This window comes from Paracoccidioides lutzii (assembly GCF_000150705.2).
Source record: "Paracoccidioides lutzii Pb01 unplaced genomic scaffold supercont2.21, whole genome shotgun sequence".
In the NCBI taxonomy this organism is placed as follows: domain Eukaryota; kingdom Fungi; phylum Ascomycota; class Eurotiomycetes; order Onygenales; family Ajellomycetaceae; genus Paracoccidioides; species Paracoccidioides lutzii.
In genome coordinates this window covers 212,788-232,341 of record NW_015440967.1, presented here as the reverse complement: position 1 = coordinate 232,341, position 19,554 = coordinate 212,788, and the positions used below count along the sequence as shown (strand labels likewise).

Genomic DNA, 19,554 nt, shown 5'->3' with positions numbered 1-19,554 from the left:
CACTCCAGTCCCGGTTCCTTGTCTGTATATCACGTGATATATCTTCCAGATACATTGCTCGTCCACTATTTTATTCTACAATTCCCGTTTTTCCTTTTGGCCACCTACGTGTGGAGTATGTGCAAGAACAAGGGAATCATACCTGTGTAGAGCTTATGTATAGGCAAAAACCTGTAGCAGCTACTTCAGATACCATTGCTTTGATGCTATTGGGTTGATTTCATGCTCTCTGAAGCTTGTTAAAATTCCACTACAACAGATTTCACTATGAATTCAGTATGATTTGAGTTCTTTTCTCTCTCTCTCTTAAAAATTTCTTGAGAATTATCAACTGTAAGGTTTTATATTGTTCTTTGTGTCACTACACCTGGATGTCCTTCACAGCTCAGCTTCAAATTGAGTCTTCATATGAATTTCGTAATTATGGACAATGGTTGCCGAGTGATTTCTCACTCGATTACATATCAAATCAACTTGGCTGGTAGAATACACGAAAGCTCCAAGTTGCATATTACTGATCTCTGAGAGCACAGATGGATGGATCGCCGCACCGTAGAACCCGCGCTTTGTCCGTACACTGGTTTACTCTGGATAGTATCTAGACTCAGCTACATAATTGCTACCTCAAATGTCGAGAAACTTTGGAAGAGTACAGAAAGACTCTGCTTTGTCACACAACAGCCATGTCATACGAGCCACATGGATGGGTGCCATTTGGCGGCCTACAGTTGATCCCGAGTTGATCAATGAGCCATTCGCAGATTTCGAAATCCAGTATTCAGACAGATGTGTCATTATTAGTAACTCGAATTCTGGAAGTTGCCCAGAGACTGACTGACACGCTGACTCCGCCCATGGAGCATGCGTCATCAGAATTCTTAAGGCTTATCGTATCCCCAAAATTCGCACAGTGGTTAACAATATACTTCAGGGATAGACTTGGAAATGTCACAGTAAGGGGACTTAATGGTTCCTAGTATTAACTAATTACTATGGGCTAGGCGATGTCCGTCCGACACGTCCAAATCCTTGACTTAGACCAGATTGTCTGGTGCACAAAACCATTCACTGCCCTAATTTCAGATTCCTGGTCTTCATGTCATGATCTCTAGGGGATTTTGATTCAAGAGTCAATGGCTTTGGGAATAGGTCTGCCTCTACGGAATCCTCAGCTCAGATGACGCCCCTCATACACCTGTGACAGGACCCCCCCCCGTCGCGGTCGCAAGCGATGGGAGTGTTTTCGCGACCTTCTGTCCAGGTAGGATAGGATGGTGTCAGAGGTAAATGAGTGTATGTTCAAAATAATCCATGTGTTCGAGGAAAAATTTGTGTGGCCGGGGCCTTTATCTCGGCGAATTGGATACGTGCTTAACCACATAAGCTGAGGAAAACAACACAACACTGAGCCGCATCGGTAGTTTGTATGTCTGAAGTTGCAGGTTTCGAAGTACAAATGAGGGACGCCAGTGAATTTAAAAAAACATACAGGGAAAGGAGGTCCCTTGGTGTGGTACAACGTCCAGATGCAGGAGAACCAGACAGACAAAAACAGCCTGGGCCACACGTTTCAATTCTCATTCTCATTCCCATTCCCATTCTCATTTATTGGTGCATCAAATGGTCCAATTTACCGGATTGGGATGGGATATTGCTCTCCGTCCATTTCGGAGACAACAAAAAACAGCAATTGTTTGACGTGGAGAGAGTTCCCGAATAGGATGGAAGGGTTGAGGCAGTTAGGGAGTCTACTGACTGCGCTCGTATAATGATACCAATCCTTCAGAATCTTTGAAGGATGAGAGTTGGCTCTCCAATAACCCGTCTAGCTCTTGAAATTTTCTCAGCGTGCTTAGGTGGACTTTTGGGAGTGTGTGCGACTTCCACGCAGCATACTGAAAAGAAGGACAAGACTGGATGGATACCTTGGCTCGAGGCAAACCCCCAGAGGCGAAAATTCGTTTGGTAAAACTCCCAGCAAAGGCGAAATATTCCAAAGACGGATACCGGACTTAAAATGGTCTCGGCAGACGGGGGGACACAAAAATTCACCAAAAAATAGACAAACACAAATAGGTATGTAATACATTGGTTCAAAGATATTTTGACAAAATGAGGTTTCACCGAACGGTGAATTGGAAGTATTTTCACACCAAGGCCAGACAAATGGTGAGGTGCGTCACAAAGGGTTTATGTCCAGAGGATGAGGAGGACACGGAATATTATCTTCCGTAAACCGGATCCATTTTAAACTTCGATCCTTTATATCGTGTTTTGTTTCATTTTGTGGCAAAAGAGAAAAAAATGCCTTTCGATGACTTCGGCTTGAGAGATATTTAAACTATATCTGGCAGAAGCTTGCTTCGAAATTTTAAATTTTAACACGATGCTGCAGAAAGATGTCAATTAAACAGAATTTGTGAATTTCCAAACCGCAGATATAATGCAAAAATAGCTGATAACGCCTCTGTGTTCTAAAAAATGGTGTTAAATGACACCGCATTTGCCGCTTCAATGAATTCGAGTTTGCGATTTTTTCGATTCCATGGAGGGGAAGACAGGCAGGATGCAGGAATCCTGAATGGAGTTATCGAACGCTGCGGTTTGCAGCTGCAAGTGTGCGCATTGCACAGTCAGGTACCTATTAGTATCTGCGTGAAGCTTCGGCAGATGGCAGGCTATCATTAGTTTTATCCAGTTTGGAGTTGGATCGTTTTGTCTTCCCAGGAGGAGCGAAAGTTTGAGCAAACTCGAAGGGCCCCAATAACTAGTAAACATATAGCAAACCTTGGGGAGATTGCGCTCGTGTCCGGAACGTCCCCTTCATGCCGAAACCCTTTTTCATTTTTGCATCTTATATTGAATAATTACTGACTGTGGCCCCAGCTGCAGAACTTATCATACCACGTCGGTCATCCGAACCCCTCCACTGCTGATGATGGCGGTTCGATTTGCAAACGCAATGGGTGCCAATTACAAAGAGACACCGTCGCATCCGCGCGTAGTCGCATCGCTGCAGTTCCCAGCATTTTCGGTCATTATAGCCCTTCGTAATGTTACACCGAGATCCCTTGAGGCGGGTTATACTGAATCAGAGACGGATGGTATCCCTGGCTGCCCGAAATTATAACTAACCCGATCGTGCTTGTGTCTCCGTCTTCTGTTAACTTTAAGAGAACCTCAATGACTTGCAAATATGTTGCACGGAGAGGAGAACAGTAACTATGTTTGTGAAGATGCTTTTCGCAGATCCAATATACGTGCTCAAACTTATCTCTAAGATCGGCCTCTGGACAGCTGGGGGATACGTCGGCATCCTCTTCATCTCTCCATTTGTCGCAGGCTCGTATTTTCCATCTCCGATGATGTTCCGGGTTTAACTAACAGAAATCATTGTGCAGCCAGCCTTCTCCGGATTGCCTACTTGGTGACCGGGACCCGACCCGGGGGGGCACCTCTCTCCACCATGAAAAATGTATCGTCATTTAACTCAGGGAGAGACCGCGAAGAGATCAATAAACGCAAGCTAAATGCGGATTTACCACTCTTGAAGCGGGTTGTTCAAGAATCCGTTTCTTACACCAGTGGACTAACCGCCGTGCTTCTCCAAATCGCTCACCCCGGCATTGCAAAAGGGGTTCGGAAACATAGCAACTTCAGTACCCGCCTTCTAGAACGGACGCAGAATACGGCCATCTACATAAATGTCATGGCATTTGGCTCTGAGACAGAGAAAATAGCTTTCCGTAACTTTGTCACCCTCGCACATCGAAAAGTAAACGACAACCGGACAGAGAATACCTACGACTCGATGGATCCACAGCTGCAACTTTGGGTCGCCGCAACGATATACATGACCATGCTGGGCAAGTACGAAGCCATAATCAGCCGTCTCTCTGAACTAGAGCGCGACCAAGTGTACCAGGAATTTTCGACCTTTGGGACAGCGTTGCAAGTCCCACTGTCCCTGTGGCCAGAGAATCGCACAGCTTTCCAGAGATATTGGGACAGACAGATTGCAGACCTCCGGGTTCCTGACGACGCCCTCTATGTTGCTCAAGACATCTTTCATCCCAAATACGTCAATATTCCGCATATCCTCGCCATAATCCTCTTCTTCAGACACCCGCTTGAGATGGCAATAGCTACAGAGGAGCTTCCTGAACGTGTCCGGCAAGGCTATGGCCTCAAGAGCACCTGGTGGTCAAGAATCCGATACGCAGCTCTCATAGCTTTCTATAAACTGACGTATACGCTATATCCTGAATCGGTCAGGACATGGCAACGAGATTACTATTTATGGATGATGAGGCAGCGATTCGCCAAGAAATGAAGAACACGCAATGGAAGGCCTATCTCGTTTAAGGCTCTTGAAACTAGTTGGGAAGGTGTCTGCGATATTACCAATTGAATTTGTCTGATTTTTTGGCCTTATGTATCCTTGTTGCCCCGGGAAGGAGGGAAAATTAGGCACTGCTCATCTTCCAGCAACAGAGTAATTTGGCTCTTAAACCCCGCCAGCATCCAAGGTATATCTTGCCAGCTGATGGAAGGGATGTTAGACATATCCTTCTATGGAAGAGTTTAGTGGCTGATTGGATTTTCTCCGAAAAGAAAATAGGGTACGGAAGTACAAGTCCGGCTAGAATTCGAGTTGCTTGTGTACACATGTATGCACCAAGTTGCTATTGCGTATGATCATACCCTGGCGAGTTTCGAAATAAGAAACTCTCACGCATGATCTTTTGAAGGGAGCTGGAAAAACTTGACAGACATGATTAATTATTATTGAAAAGAAAAAGAGAAGAAAAGAGAAAGTACAAACGCCAAGCTACCTAGAACACCTTTCACCTTACCCATAATAAATAAATCAAGACAGGAAGAGATTTTTTCTGAATAAACGGGATATATGTTTCTGTGGAACAACCACCTTCTATACGAACGTCAACTTCCAGCCATCCCTAAACCTCTAAAACTGAAATAGGGAATGGACTAATTAAACAACCACAACAGAGCACTCTAATCTTCCGTCCTCCGTTTAAATTTTGATGCATGTTTAGGCTGGCTTCCATAAGTCCGGCGACCCTGTTGCTTCTTGTCCCGGCTCATACTTGCAGCAAGCGTAATATCTACACGTGGTGGAGTGGGGAAACCAAAACTCTTGGCTACCTTGACAAGATCGAGTTTGTGGACGTTGAAGATGGAGCGCAGGGAATGCGAGGCGTAGGCTTGTAGGTAGGATCTGTAGCCGTCCTTTGCAGACTATATTTTAAGTGCGAGTTAGTGGAAATGTAGTACGGGAAAGAAGTGGTGTTTTGTTAATATATGCTTGTGTTTACCTTATTCAAATAGTAATTTTGACCAATTAGTTTCTCCAACTGAGATTGGACATTGACAATCTTCTTCGCGGGGAAATCGAACTCGACGACAGGGACACGGGCCTCCTTCAGGTGTTTGAGGAAACCCGCTTCGGAGGGTTGCAAAAACATCAAGCTTCGGCCTTTTCCGTTCGCACCGCGAGCAGTTCGACCAACCCGGTGGATGTAGTCTCGAGGATCATCTGGGGGATCAAATTGCACAATCCAATCAACGGCGGGGATCTACAACATTCACATTAGATAGATTCTATTCATCAGTTCAAAAATCTTGTTCACAGAATAGACTTACATCTAAACCTCTCGCGGCAACATCCGTACATATAAGCGTCCCTTGCTTCGCATTGCAAAATTCGAAAAACGTATTCGTGCGCTTCTGCTGTTTCTGCTTGCCATGGAGGTCGAGCACGGGGAGATCGATATAGTTGAGCAATTCGGCATGATACTTGACGCAGTTACAGCTGGAGAAGAAGACTATTATCTTTTTTTTCAGATTCCGCTTCAGGAATGAGAAGAGAAGAAGGAATCGTTTGTCAGAATCGCAAATAACGTAGCCCTGTTCCAGACCCTCCACGGTGCTGTACTCCTTGCGGTGGTCGACATTGATATACAGCGGTCCTGGTCGCAGTGAAATACGTGCGAGGTCTTCAACCTTCGTCGTCTGGGTGGCGGAGAACAGCATTGTCTGTCTATCTTCAGAGGGTAGAATCTTGACAATCTGGCGCATTTCATCCTCGAATCCGACCTCTAGAATTCGGTCCGCTTCGTCGATCACGAGAGCCTTGAGATTCCTAAATATAAACCCTTGCGTATTTTGCAGGTGATCCAGCAAGCGACCGGGTGTCGCAATAAGTAAATTTACACCTTTCGCAAGCTTCTCCGCCTCAGCTCTCCTATTGGCGCCTCCAATAACAATGCCGTAAGTTTGGGAATGGTGAGCCATGAGTTCTCGCGCGACACCGAAGATCTGAAGTGCAAGTTCTCGGGTTGGTGAAACAACGATGACCCCCGTTCCTAATCAGATCCGTCAGTTTAACCGAGCCTTTTCTCGGTAAATATATATAAAACATTAATAAGAGAGAAGCGTGAGGCATATTACCATTCCTAGGCTTGAATCTCAATGCACTTAACATCTCAACCGCAGGTATCAAGAACGCCAACGTTTTCCCCGAACCAGTCTTCGCAGCACCCAAAACATCTCTCCCCGCTAAGAGCGGAGGTATGCCCCTACGCTGAATTTCAGTCATCGTCTCAAACTTCATATCTTCAATCGCCTTCATCGTCTTCTCAGAGAGATTCAGCTCTGAGAATTTCTGTGGCTCAGCCTCAGTTTGTGGTAGTGAGACAGCATTCAATGAAGGTAGTTCCAACTGGTCTCCATTTGTTTGTCTGTTTGTTTCCCCCTGAGACTCATCCTTTTCTTCTCCATTTTCCTCGTTCTCATTTTCCTCCACGTCGTCTGATTCCTCAGTCTGCTTAACTAAGTCATCGAGATGCTCCCTCTTCCCACCATTTCTCAAAGCGGAGTGGCCAGTCTTGCGTTTCTTCGAATCCTTCGGTACTGCAGAAGGGGCAGCGTTGAGAGAAGCATTTTCTGGTACGGTTGCTGATTTGTCTCCTTTACCCACGCCATGCTTTCTTTTCCTCTTTTTAGACAATTCCGTTTCCATCGCCATTACGCTTCCCCCTTCCAGCGCTTCAATGTAATTGTTGGGTATCTACTTTTTGTCGTCAACGAGTACTTTGTTCACTTATTCTTTGCGATAGCTTTGAGACGCAAAATAAAAATTAAATTATAGGGCAGTTGGTCACGTGGTTATAATGGGAAATATGTCTTCGGGCGGCACGGATTAACCGTTACCCCGGCAGTCGCTCCCCCATGTTAAATAGTTGAGCATAATTGGCAACATCGAATTGCAACACAACAACTAATTTATTAACCATTTTGGCATGTTAGAATGCAATTCACAATAAAAATTAAAGAAACTTTATAGAAGTAGAGGACAGGACTCTACTTGCAACTAATTTCTAAAAATAATAAAATTATACAGTGAATTAAATTATACTTTACTATTCATTAAATAGTTATTTTTTTAACAAATGGATTTATGAATAAATTCATATTAATTAATTAAAACAAAGGAAATAATATTTATAATAAATATTAAGTCTAATTAAATAAAATGTCATAAAATAATAATAATAATAAATATATTATATATATATTTTAAAAATTAAAATATTAAAATAAAAAATAAAAATAAAATATTATTAATTATTATATAATTAATAATTATAATGTAATTGATAAGTGAGTCAATTACATAAGTAAGTCAGCTACTTTCCTTCCCACTGTACAACAAGAATGTCTTCAAAGTCTCAACTATAAAGAAAAACTAGCAAATTACATTATAAATTATTTTCTATATGCTTAGAGCATGTATGAGCAGTATGCTCAATAATCCCACATACACTACACCATGGTGCTGTATATTTTTATAGTCACAACTCAGCAGCTTTAACTACCCTCTACTCTTATTTATTGATTCTTTGTATACAATTCAAGCCTTCTTCAACTCTCAAAGCATTCTATTGAGCTACATACATATGGCCTCTTTCTCACTTCTTTTGTTTGGTATTTGTAGCTCTTAACTCCCTGTTTTCAGCTACTAGAATAGCAGCACTGTACATTATCATTTGACATTCTTTGACTAACTGACTTAGGATATGATTGATTAGACTGAATAAGCTCTGCATATGATACTTGATATATTCTTTAACTTTCTCAGCCTGCTGCTTTAATTGATGTATATTATGTGGTGTAGCTGTGGCCCAGGAGGCCTGGGAGCTGTAAAAGATCTCTGAGAGGAGTGAGGATATATATCATAATATTAAGCTATGAGAGAACTTGCTCAGAATCATATAGAACTAGCTCAGCAGCTTTAAAGCTACTTTTGATGTTGCTTTTAGTCAGAACCTGCATCTGAGCTGCAAGATAAAGACTCAAAAACTCCTTCTTATCAATATGATTGATTTTAAGCCACATTTGGTTTTCCAACTGCTATCTATATGCAGTTTTCAGAGGTGAGAAGTAGCTAACATCCAATAGCTGAAGAAGATAAGAGAAATATGATGACATGTAGAGGATAATGATCTGATTCTCAGTATAAAATTAATCAAATCCAGTTGAGGCATAGCTTTAATGTTAATCTAGAATCAACAGTTGATATCTGCTCTTTGTACAGAGTAAAATCTCCTTGTTGAATATCTCTTTCAGTCTGTATAAGCTTAGCTGGTCTGTAGTTCAGTTATTCTCACTGACTTTAATCACTCAGTCACATAGTAGTCCTTTTATCTTATACAAGTAGGATTGATATATCTTTTCTTTGAGAATAATCATTATATGCAAAGCTCAGCTAATTGCATTGAATTTAGCAATAATAGTCACTTATTTTCAATCTTCAGACTGTACAAGCTTGAGATTCTCAGCTTTTTCAGATTTAGTCATCACTTTGACAGTCTCAATTACACTCATCTGAAACTCAGTCTCATTAAAGTTGTAGATATCATCTTTCAGAATCTCATACCTTATAATAGTATTTTATATAAGTGTAAATCACTTACAGATAATCTTAGAATCCTCACATAATACTCATTAATAATTATACTTATGTGAGAACTTGTATTTCAGCTTATCATGATACTTGATAATGTTTTATACTCAGTATTCACTCACTGTAAGTGAGGGATTGAATCCTTATCTGACAAGAAAAAGATTAATCATTTCTTATATAGCTGCAATTTAAAAAGACTAATTTCATTCATCCATGACCAGAATTCATTAAATAAGAAATTCTTCCTCTGTAAAACTAAGTTTCTAATTTTTTGAGAGAGTGTTAACATATGCTATATGACCATATACTTAATCACTTAAAGTGAAATGTGAAATATTATACAGCTTTGCTGCAGCTTGTACACTTGAAATTTAACCATTTTTAAATATTTAAATGATTAAAAGAAGTCTTTCTTCCTGAGTATAAGCTTTATTTCTTTGTGTGATTGATATTTTTGATAATGAAGATATTGTTCTAAGATGAGATAAAAAATGATTGACTTGCTTATATGGCTGACTCACTTATCAATTATATTAATAAGTTTATATATAAGATAATTAATATCATTATAATAAAAATAATAATATTAAAATATATTCAATATAAATAAGAAATCTATATATATAATTCAATATAAAAAAAGTTTAACTAAAAGAAAATTACTAAGTTTATTATTTCAGATACTGATTCTACTAGTTATTCAATACTATATTATTTAATTTTTGAATTTATATTATATTTATTAGCTTTATTATAATGCGGCAACTGTAATACTTCTAAGTATAAAAGAGCACACTGCTCTAATACTATAATAATTTAATATAATTTAATTAGTTATTGTTTAATTATAGATATTTCAAAATAAAATCTAGCTAAGCTAGCTGATTTATATTTTAATTAGACTTTTTTTCAACCACTCTATTCAAATCTAACTTACCATCTTTATCATGTATTTTCTCAATTATATTATTAAAATAAAGTCTAATAATGAACCTGTTATAACTGCTGCTATAGAGGATTTAAAAAATGATATTTTCAATCTGAATGAGCTAATGCTAAAGTATATAACATCTTATGAAGCACATTGAAGAGCAGAAAGAATGATTTCATTCAACAAATAATTATCTATCAATATTGATAAAATTTAACTTTAGAATAAGAAATCTTTCTAGTTCAATAAATAAAAAAGTAAGATATGCAAGAATTTTTATTCTCTCATATACATGTATAAGAAATAATAACTCAAATTCTATAAATAAATTAAGATCTCATTTAACTAAGTAAGAATTGAATAAAAAAAAAATTTTAAAATAAAATTCTATAATAAAGTATATGATTGATCAAAAGATTAAGTTTCAAAGAATAAAAAATACTCAGTAGAAAATACTTCAGTAATTCTATAATTACTTTTCTAAGATACAATAAACTCATAAAATAATTATTAAAAATATATAAATATTAATGAGTATAACATTACTTTAGAAATATATATAAATATCAAAGTGCTTATTGAGTAAAGAAAAAATAAAATTTATATTAAATCTTTTTCTAATTATGAGTGAGTTTTAATTCTTAAAACTATTAGTATTGATAAGTACTATATAAACTCTCTAGTCATTTTTCAAAATCAAAATATATAATTTAATTAATTTGAGAATGTGAATATACATAATTAAATTTATATAATATTAAATAATAAATAGATATCAAATAATATATATTTCAACTAATTATATATAATTTTTCTATCTCAAATATTTAATAAAGGTCAGTATAAATTATTAGTACTAAATGATCATGACAATCACATCACTATTAAATTTCTATGAAAATATCATATAAATTTAATTCATTTATTGTTTCTATTTGCTCATACATCTAATGTTCTTTAGCTATTAAATCTTGAAGTTTTTTCAGTCATGAAAAGCTACTGTGATGGCATAGAACAGACAGGCTTCATTTAACCTTCTCAACAATATAAGATCACTGGCTGAGATGATCAGTAATCACAACTGCCTAGACATTGGCATAGCAATCAACTCCACAATTACCCCGCATATGAATAACATATAAATGTGGGAAATGGCGCTAAGGAAAAGAGCTATATAAACAGAGCCTTCCCTGAACTCATTTCTTAGGAATCATCTTAGTATTTTATCTAGATAGCTTATCTAGCTGACAATCAAACATCTGTTTCACCTGCGTCTATATTGAAGCTGTGACAGCTACTATAGAGCTGAGATCATTGTCTTAAACTATCTGAATGATGCAGCTCCTGTGAAGAAAAGAAGATTCATACAAGTCTATGAACAAGCACATTCAAAGGCCTTAGAATCTTATAATATACATGGAGGATGGAAAGCAGCTGGTCTAGTGCCATTTAATCCTTCCAAGGAATTAGATTCCTCTCAGATTTAAGATCAAGATCAATCTAACTCTAGACTGGTGACATCTACAACCTCTCTATCTTCTGAATTGCAAGATCCCTTGCTTACAACTCTCTGAGATCCTAGACATATATATAAGACTCTGCAGCATTTGAATAAGGAGGGAATTCTTACAAGAAAGCAGCAGGTTTTTCTTTGCAAAGCTAGCAAGATGATTGACAAGTTGAATGCTTTACAAGCTGCCAGCCAGTCTACAATTTTTAAACTCTCTAATCAACTAGAAACCCTACAGTAGTCAAAAACCAAAAAGAAGATGGAAGTTGATCCAAATACCTGGTTTATCAATATAGAAAGGATTAAGAAGGCTCAAGAGGAAGCTGCTGCTCTAGAGGCTAGAAAACAACTACAGGAGCCAGAAATTGAGGCTAAAAAAGCAGCAGCAGCAGCTTTAGCAGCAGGTCTGAAAGACTGCATGTTTGAATGGCAATAAGATTGAATTTGTAGTTAAATATTTACTCAAATAGGAAGAGGGGTTGCTTTGGATAGAGGGGTCGAAAAAGGGTCTGGTCGAAATATAGACTGGCTAGCTTAGTTGAAGAATAAGATTTGCAACACCGAACCAAATCTGCAGAGGATGAGGAAGAAGAATATAATAACCATTCATAATTATGGAAGGAAGAATGAGATGAATTTGGGTAAAATCATTCAACTCCATCTTGGCAATCTATTATTGATGACGGATATTGCGTATGCATCTTCGTTCGGCGATCCTCCCATCCAGGAGAGGAGGCGAGCTACGCTATTCTGGCTATCTTGGTCATGTGAAATAGGTGGCTAGATCACGTGTAGAAGAAGATATATATATATATCCGGCCAAAGTCGTCTAACGAATTATGACTTGCAAAATTTTGAATTTTTCCAGCCCTCTCTAAATCCACCAATGTTATGTAGAACAGAGCAAAGTTGTTCAAGTACTCGGTACGGATCCTCCGTGGTCAAAACCCGACGAAATGTTAGTGTATGTAGCGGCGCCCGCCTGGGTGGCGTTGCCCTAACGACCGCCCCGCCCACACGTGATCGCTTGTATGTAATATAGCAATAACCTAGCTAGCTCCTCCGAATAGAAGGTTCAACCATCCCACAGGTTATAGCCCGGATAGCTGGTTTTTAATAAAAATCGCATTAAGAATGGCTGTGTACATGTCTGGATGAGTTCACCCTCTGATCTAATGACTGGACTACCTACTCCTTTAACAGAGAGAAAGTGATCTTTACAATCACATTCTAGAGCTGTTGGAGCATTCCCATCACTAGACAAGGACAAAGAATTAGAAGGCCTGGAGCAGGAACCAAGTTCAAACCACATCATGGATTCATCAAGCCACGAGCCTGGTGAAATGCCCGCTCCTGAGTCTATACGCGAATTCACAGCAGCTAGTGAAGGAACCTCAAGCCCCCAGTCTCAAATGCCTACTCCTAACATGAGTGGCATGATTACAATGAGTGTAGCAGATTTGTTGGCCTTTTATCAACAAATGACATGTCAGAACACTCCAAATATCAACAATGATACACCTGCAGATGATTTCAAATCTCAGATTTATGAATATCAAAAAGATGTTCAAAGAGCTATGAATACTAAGACTGTAACTACATTCAATGACACTAATTATCAAATCTAACATATGGAAATTCTTGCAAACACTGAAGTCATTGGTGAAACTGATATTCTAATCAAGAATCAACACATTTGTTCAGATGATATTAGTCAAAATGTGTTGGACACTGAAAAATAAAATATTCAAATCAAAGCACTCTATTGATGTATATTGCAATTCTTATTAAGGTCTGTATGTACAATTATTAAAGCCTTGAAACCTGACAATGCTGCTGTGTTATGGAAAAAGATTGATGTCAAATATGCAGTGTATTTGATAAAAGAACATCTTAATGTCATGAAGGAGCTGACTATTCTACATGTCAACAATGATTACTTGATATTTCAAAGAAGATTTCACTACTTAGTTGCATATCATAAGAAACTGATGAATGACTCAGAGGACTTCTATCATGATCTTTTCTTTATTGATTTGAAAGAACATCAAAAGTCTTTTGTCAAGATGTGTTTGAATGATTTCTACACGACTGGCCAGGATCTTATTAAAAATATTGACATTAATGATCTCATGAAGCAGTTAATGAATTGTATGAGCAAGTTCAATGAATATCTCAAATCTTCATGAGTCAATATGACTATCTCCTTTATGTTAAACTCTAACTCATCTGATATCACAAATTTGAATAGTTTCAAATATGAGATCTACCATTTAAATCAGCATGTTAAGGACTCTTGTTGATAATTACACCCTGAACTTGTCACTGAAGAGTGAAAAGAGGCAAATAAGAATAAGATTGTCAAGTTTATGAAAAATAGCAATACCAGTGATCACAATAAATAAAAGAGTAAAAAGAAGAATAAAAATGATAAAAAGAACAAATCTTCTGATCTTTTAGTGACACAATCTGCTGCTGTCAATGCTGTGATTGCTCTGTCAGCAATCACTGACATTATCTTCAAGTCTTGATTTCTCAACATGTGTGCAAGTTTTCATATGATAGAGAAAAAACAGTCTATTATTCAACAGAAAATCTATAATAGTGATCTCAAAATTCATATAGTAGATGACAGATATGATTATGTCAAAGAGATTGAAAATCTCATTCTAGAATCTGACAGAGAGAATATATGTAAAGGGTTAAGCTCTAAGAACTAGAGGCTAGTCCTCCTATATAACAAGGACGAATTGCTTGAGAAAGGGAAGAAAAGAATGAGATGAGAACTCGAGCTTAAGCAAGCTCGCGTAGCATGATCACGTGCGCACGTGCAAATGATGGCTAGGCTGAGTCAGCCAGCCAGAGCAAATCTAGGGGTTCAACCCCTTATATATATCTATATGTGATGTTCATTATGTTCTGAATCTTACTGTCAACTTAGTGTCTTTTGCTAAGTTGAAGGATCAGAATTTTCAATATGAACTTTCAAATTCAAACACTCTGTCCTACTTCATCATCAAAACTCTCAATGATGTTATTTTCACCACAATTTGCACAGCTCAAAGTTCAATTTATAAAATAGTTGAAAGGATGTCAGAAGTTGACACTCATCATGAGTCAAAAGCAATCTATTTCATAGCAAAATCACATATATATGATAATAATTATGCTAAGGCCTTGGCTATCACTGATGACAATGATTCTGTCAATGCTCAATCTCAATCTCAAGAATCATCTACAGCTGTGAGAACACTTGCTGAGTGGCATGTTGACCTGGGGCATATACATACAGGAGTTATTATAGCTTTGACAAAGAATTCACTATATAGTATTCACATCAAAAGCCTCAAGACTAGTTTCTTTTGTGACACCTGCGTCAAAGCAGATATGATATGTAAATACTTGATCACTTCCATACCATGAGCTATAAGGCCAATGGAATAGATTTATATTGATCTGATGAGTGATGACTGCACATTGAGTGATACAGACAATTATCCTATAGAATCTCATCAAGGCATAAAATATTTCATATTAATCACAGATGATGCAACACAATTCAGATGAATCTATTTCCTACATAGTAAAGATCAAGCATTTGATTATTATTCTCATTGAGTTAAGTTCATTAAGAATCTCAGTTTTTCAGCTCCTGCCTACATCAGGACAGATATAGACAGGGTTTTTCAATTGCAAAATATGACAATGTTAATGATTGCTGACAGTACAGTATGAGAATCAACTATCTCTCAATCACCTCATCAAGACAGTGTATCTGAACATGGCATTTACACCATTATGACATGAGCCAGAGCAATCATTATAGAAAAGGAAATTTCAAAGAAGTTCTGAATGAATATTCTAGAAACAGTTATTTCAATCATGAATAATACACTCACATCTACAATCTTATATAATAAGAAGTATTAGCCTGCAATCATAAATGATGACAGCAAGAAGTCTGTCTGTAGTTCTTATATAATTTCTTTTTCAGCATTGATGAACATGCCACTGCAGATCACTCACTTCCATGAGCTTGAATCTGATGTTTTTATTCACCTTCATGAATTGCAGAAGTCAGTGAATAAGCTGTTCACTCAGACTGAATTATGCAAACTTATTGAATTTCACAGCCAGTCAATCTATCATGTGTGAAGTTCTATCTCTAATAAGATTATTGATATATCTGACATAGTTTTCCCTACAAAAGTGCAGGAAATATAAAAGGATTCCACTACTACTATGACAATTGAAGTTGAAAACACTTTGATCCCTATCATCTATTTGATGGAGGATGATTCTGATGTTTCTTATTTTTCAGAACCACATATTCTATGAATGAGGCCTGTGAAAGTCTTTATGATATACACACCTTCTTTAATTACAGGCAGCTTGCTGAAAAGCTTCAAGGATGCAATTAATCATTCACAGATGAGATCATATTGAAGGAAATCTATACAATGCAAAATTGATGATCTTGAATGTCAGAAGACTTGAACATTAATTTCACATTCTGATATCTCTTATGATGAGCTGATGACACCTGGCCACTGAGTTTTTGTTGAAAAGAATCATTCCAGTGACCTCAATGCTGATGAAGATGGCATATTATGAAAGTTCAGATAAGTAATTTGTGACAATTGACTCAAAAAGAGAACACATCAAGAAGTATATACCTCTGTAGTTACAAATATCACAAATCACATGATATTCACAATCACTGCAAAACTTGGTTGGACCCTATGATAGATGGATATAGTGATGGTGTACTTACACAAAAGACTTGAAAAAACAGTCTATATGAGATAATCTACTGACTTTGAAGAAGGAGCTCTACATATGCTTGTTTGTGCAGTTGAAGAATCTCTATACAGGTTGAATCCAGCTGTTAAAATATAATATGATTACTTGATAGCTCTGCTACAGGAGAACAGCTTTATCTCAAGTTCTTATGACCTTACTTTTTGACAGCATTCAGCCTGAAAACATCTATATATGATCATATACATTGATAATCTTCATATTTTTGCAGATGCCATAAAGGATGCTGATTGGCTAGTTGATGTTCTGCATCAGAAGCTTAAGGTCAAAGATTTGAATGAACCTACAAAATATCTAGACATGGAAGTAAAATGTATGAATAACAGCATCAAATTGACTCTTTGACATTATATCAATTGATTGTTAGAAGATTTCTACCTGGATAATGCAACTACTGTCTAAACACTCATAGATGAGAGTCTACATTTAGATGACTCCTCTGTTTCTGAAAAAGAGGCTGATTTTACAAAACAGTGATTTCAACACAGTGTTGGCTACTTGCAGTATTTGGCAGTTAAACTGCAGCTGGATATCATCCATGCAGCTTTCCTATTGGCACAGAAGAATGTCACCTCTACCTCTAAGGCATGGAAGGCCCTATTACACATCATTCAATATTTGAAAGACACATGTGAAATCAGCATATTTTACATGAAGGATGATAATGATGAAGGACCTGAGAATGAGTTTCTGAATGTGACATATATGCTGATTGAATACACAGATTCTGACTAAGCTGATCTGTTGAATGATGATCAGAAGTCTATGTCTGACTATGTTTTTATACTTGCTGATGCACTGATTTCATGGTGATCAAGCAAGCAGCCATGCATCTCTTTGAGTTTCAATGAGACCAAATATGTGGCATTGAGTGAGGCTGTATGTGAAGCAACATGATTAAGAAGCATGATGATGGATCTGAGCTTTATAGCAGATGACTCCTTGTCAATCAAGATAGATAATAAAGATGTGATCAATCTAGTCACTGTAGCTGTGATTACTGCTAGGAGCAAGCATATTGACATGCAATTTTATTATGCCTGTAGTTAATTGAACAATGGCATTATCTTAATTGAATACATTTCAACTGAAGAAATGGCAGCAGACAGATTGACTAAACTCCTGAGCACAGTGGCATTTTAACAATTCCTTGATTTACTTGGTTTTACAGGCGGAAAAGGCAGGAATGTTAAAACTTAATGTATGTAGCATGATTTGGATGGATTTGAGGATGGCATAGCTAGTTTTTCCTTTTTCACATATGGCATTCGAGATCCCGCATGGCGATGCGAGGGGGGGTGTAGCGGCGCCCGCCTGGGTGGCGTTGCCCTAACGACCGCCCCGCCCACACGTGATCGCTGTATGTAATATAGCAATAACCTAGCTAGCTCCTCCGAATAGAAGGTTCAACCATCCCACAGTGTATCTTCAACAACCTTACAGATATAAGGTTGACGGTTCTATTGGTTGGAAAGCGGTGTGGTTGCAAACAAATCGCGGAATAGGGTTACCATTCATCATCCTTCAAACAACAACTTCAATTGATTGATTCCATACCACTTAGATTAGTCGCAGCATTAAATGGCAGAACATGGGGTTTCTGGATATGAAGCCGTGGAGGTCCCCTCATTATTCCTCCCCACAGACGACTTTATGTACGTTCTGTGGTCCTCGTCAGTGACAGGAGTGCAACAAAGGACACAATATAATCAAGCTCTGATCATTGCATGATTTAGTTGCGATGTGGACACATGTGTGGTCGTTCTTGAACAAACAAAATGAAGTTAAATATGGAATCAACGTCCATACTATTGATTTTGGCACACTTCTTTATTATCCGCAACACACATGAAACATCATCCAAAACTCTATTGAGCGGTTACTGTTTTCTCAACTTATGTTAAGGAACTCTAACCAATCATGTTCGGTACTGTTGTCGATTTCTTCATAGTCAGTTTGATGAATGCAGGGAGACTCGAGATTTCTATTTTGTTGCTTGAATAGTTACACTTGTGGTTTCACAAAGTTGAACGTCGTTTAAAAGTTGAGCCCACTTTCTTAAAAACACAATCAACTCAGGTCACCCATCTAAAATAAGCACAGTTTATTGACTCTGCACATATACCACACATACATATTGCTAAATACATCTCTATTCAACCTTACCACCCTCAACACCAGATTAGGATTAGATTAGATTAGGTTATATTAGGTTAGAATTAGATTAAGTTAGGATTAGAATTAAAATTAAAATTAGGGTTATGAAAAAATTATCTGCACTTTAAATTCACATAACTATATAAGATATTATATGAAGAAGTTGTCATATCAATTAATTATATATCATCAAGTTTGTAACAAAAGATTGGGTATTAGGGTTAGGGTTACTAAAGAGTAAGGGTCATGAGAAATACGATAAACGTGCTTCCATCAAGAGCAAGATAGAGATGTGTGTAGAGATGTGTGTTGAGAGATATATGTGAAATATGACTGACTAGTGCATGTGGTTTTAATGACGGGGTGTCTCAGTTTAGCATAAACCACCCCGAAGGTTTTTCCGGCCGAGATTTGCTCAACTTGTATGCCCAGTTCTCCGGAAAATTGTCAGGTCATCGGTTCGGCGGTTCAGCGCCTGACAGTGGCTGCAGAAGAAGTATTTCTTCATCGATCAATCCACCAGCCTGCGGCGCACAGAGGCTTGGTGTAAGCGGTTAACCTGGATCCTTGGAAAGACAAAAGGAGGCTGTGCAGACTTGTCTGAGTAAGCCAGTGGGGACACGTACTTCTTCATTAGCCCACACACTATTTTAAAACCTCTTCTGCTTTGGATAGTTATGAGCTGCGGCGTAGCTATGCTATTATTTTGTGACAAACCTGACGGTAGAAGATTGCGGAATGGTAGACGGCTTCCACTTCACCGACTCTATTATTGTTGTTATTACAATGAACGACAGCGGCAGATACATTACCGCATAACCTCCACACCTAATGTGACGATCAAAAAAGTCGAGAATCTTAAAATCGAGGCTGAATCAATCAGTGACTGATGTTGGTTTGCTATGTGCAACCGAGGATAGGCATACGAGATGTTCCTTGTGCAATATCAACGGAGAGAATGGAAGTGGTAACTTTATTCATCAGAGAAAGCCATTGAATCGAACGTTCGAAGAAGATTCTTTAGCCGCTTTTGGTAGTTAAGATGTGTCAGAGAGTTCCTTTTGATAGGGAGTTGATTTTCATTTCTTTGATATCAAAATGCATATTATAGAGAAGGGGAGTGGAGGAACGAACTCTGTCCCACGG

General features: G+C 37.9%; 3 protein-coding genes across 3 annotated transcripts; 2 read left to right on the top strand and 1 right to left on the bottom strand.

Annotated features, from left to right (window-relative positions):
• Positions 1–2,938: 2,938 nt before the first annotated feature.
• Positions 2,939–4,333, top strand: PAAG_06978 (hypothetical protein; the record flags this gene model as incomplete). Its single annotated transcript, XM_002791021.2, has 2 exons — positions 2,939–3,104; positions 3,402–4,333. 2 exons carry the CDS (start codon positions 2,939–2,941, stop codon positions 4,331–4,333), a joined length of 1,098 nt encoding a protein of 365 aa, XP_002791067.2.
• A 686-nt stretch (positions 4,334–5,019) lies between these two features.
• On the bottom strand, positions 5,020–7,051 carry PAAG_06977 (ATP-dependent RNA helicase DBP7; the record flags this gene model as incomplete). The annotated part of the gene is made up of 4 exons (XM_015846081.1): positions 5,020–5,262; positions 5,340–5,600; positions 5,668–6,389; positions 6,475–7,051. 4 exons carry the CDS (start codon positions 7,049–7,051, stop codon positions 5,020–5,022), a joined length of 1,803 nt encoding a protein of 600 aa, XP_015700516.1.
• Positions 7,052–11,689: 4,638 nt separating this feature from the next.
• Positions 11,690–13,619, top strand: PAAG_06976 (hypothetical protein; the record flags this gene model as incomplete). Its single annotated transcript, XM_002791019.2, has 6 exons — positions 11,690–11,834; positions 11,901–11,937; positions 12,158–12,192; positions 12,333–12,459; positions 12,665–13,022; positions 13,284–13,619. The coding sequence occupies 6 exons, from the start codon at positions 11,690–11,692 to the stop codon at positions 13,617–13,619; spliced, it is 1,038 nt and encodes a 345-aa protein (XP_002791065.2).
• Between the last annotated feature and the right edge of the window lie 5,935 nt (positions 13,620–19,554).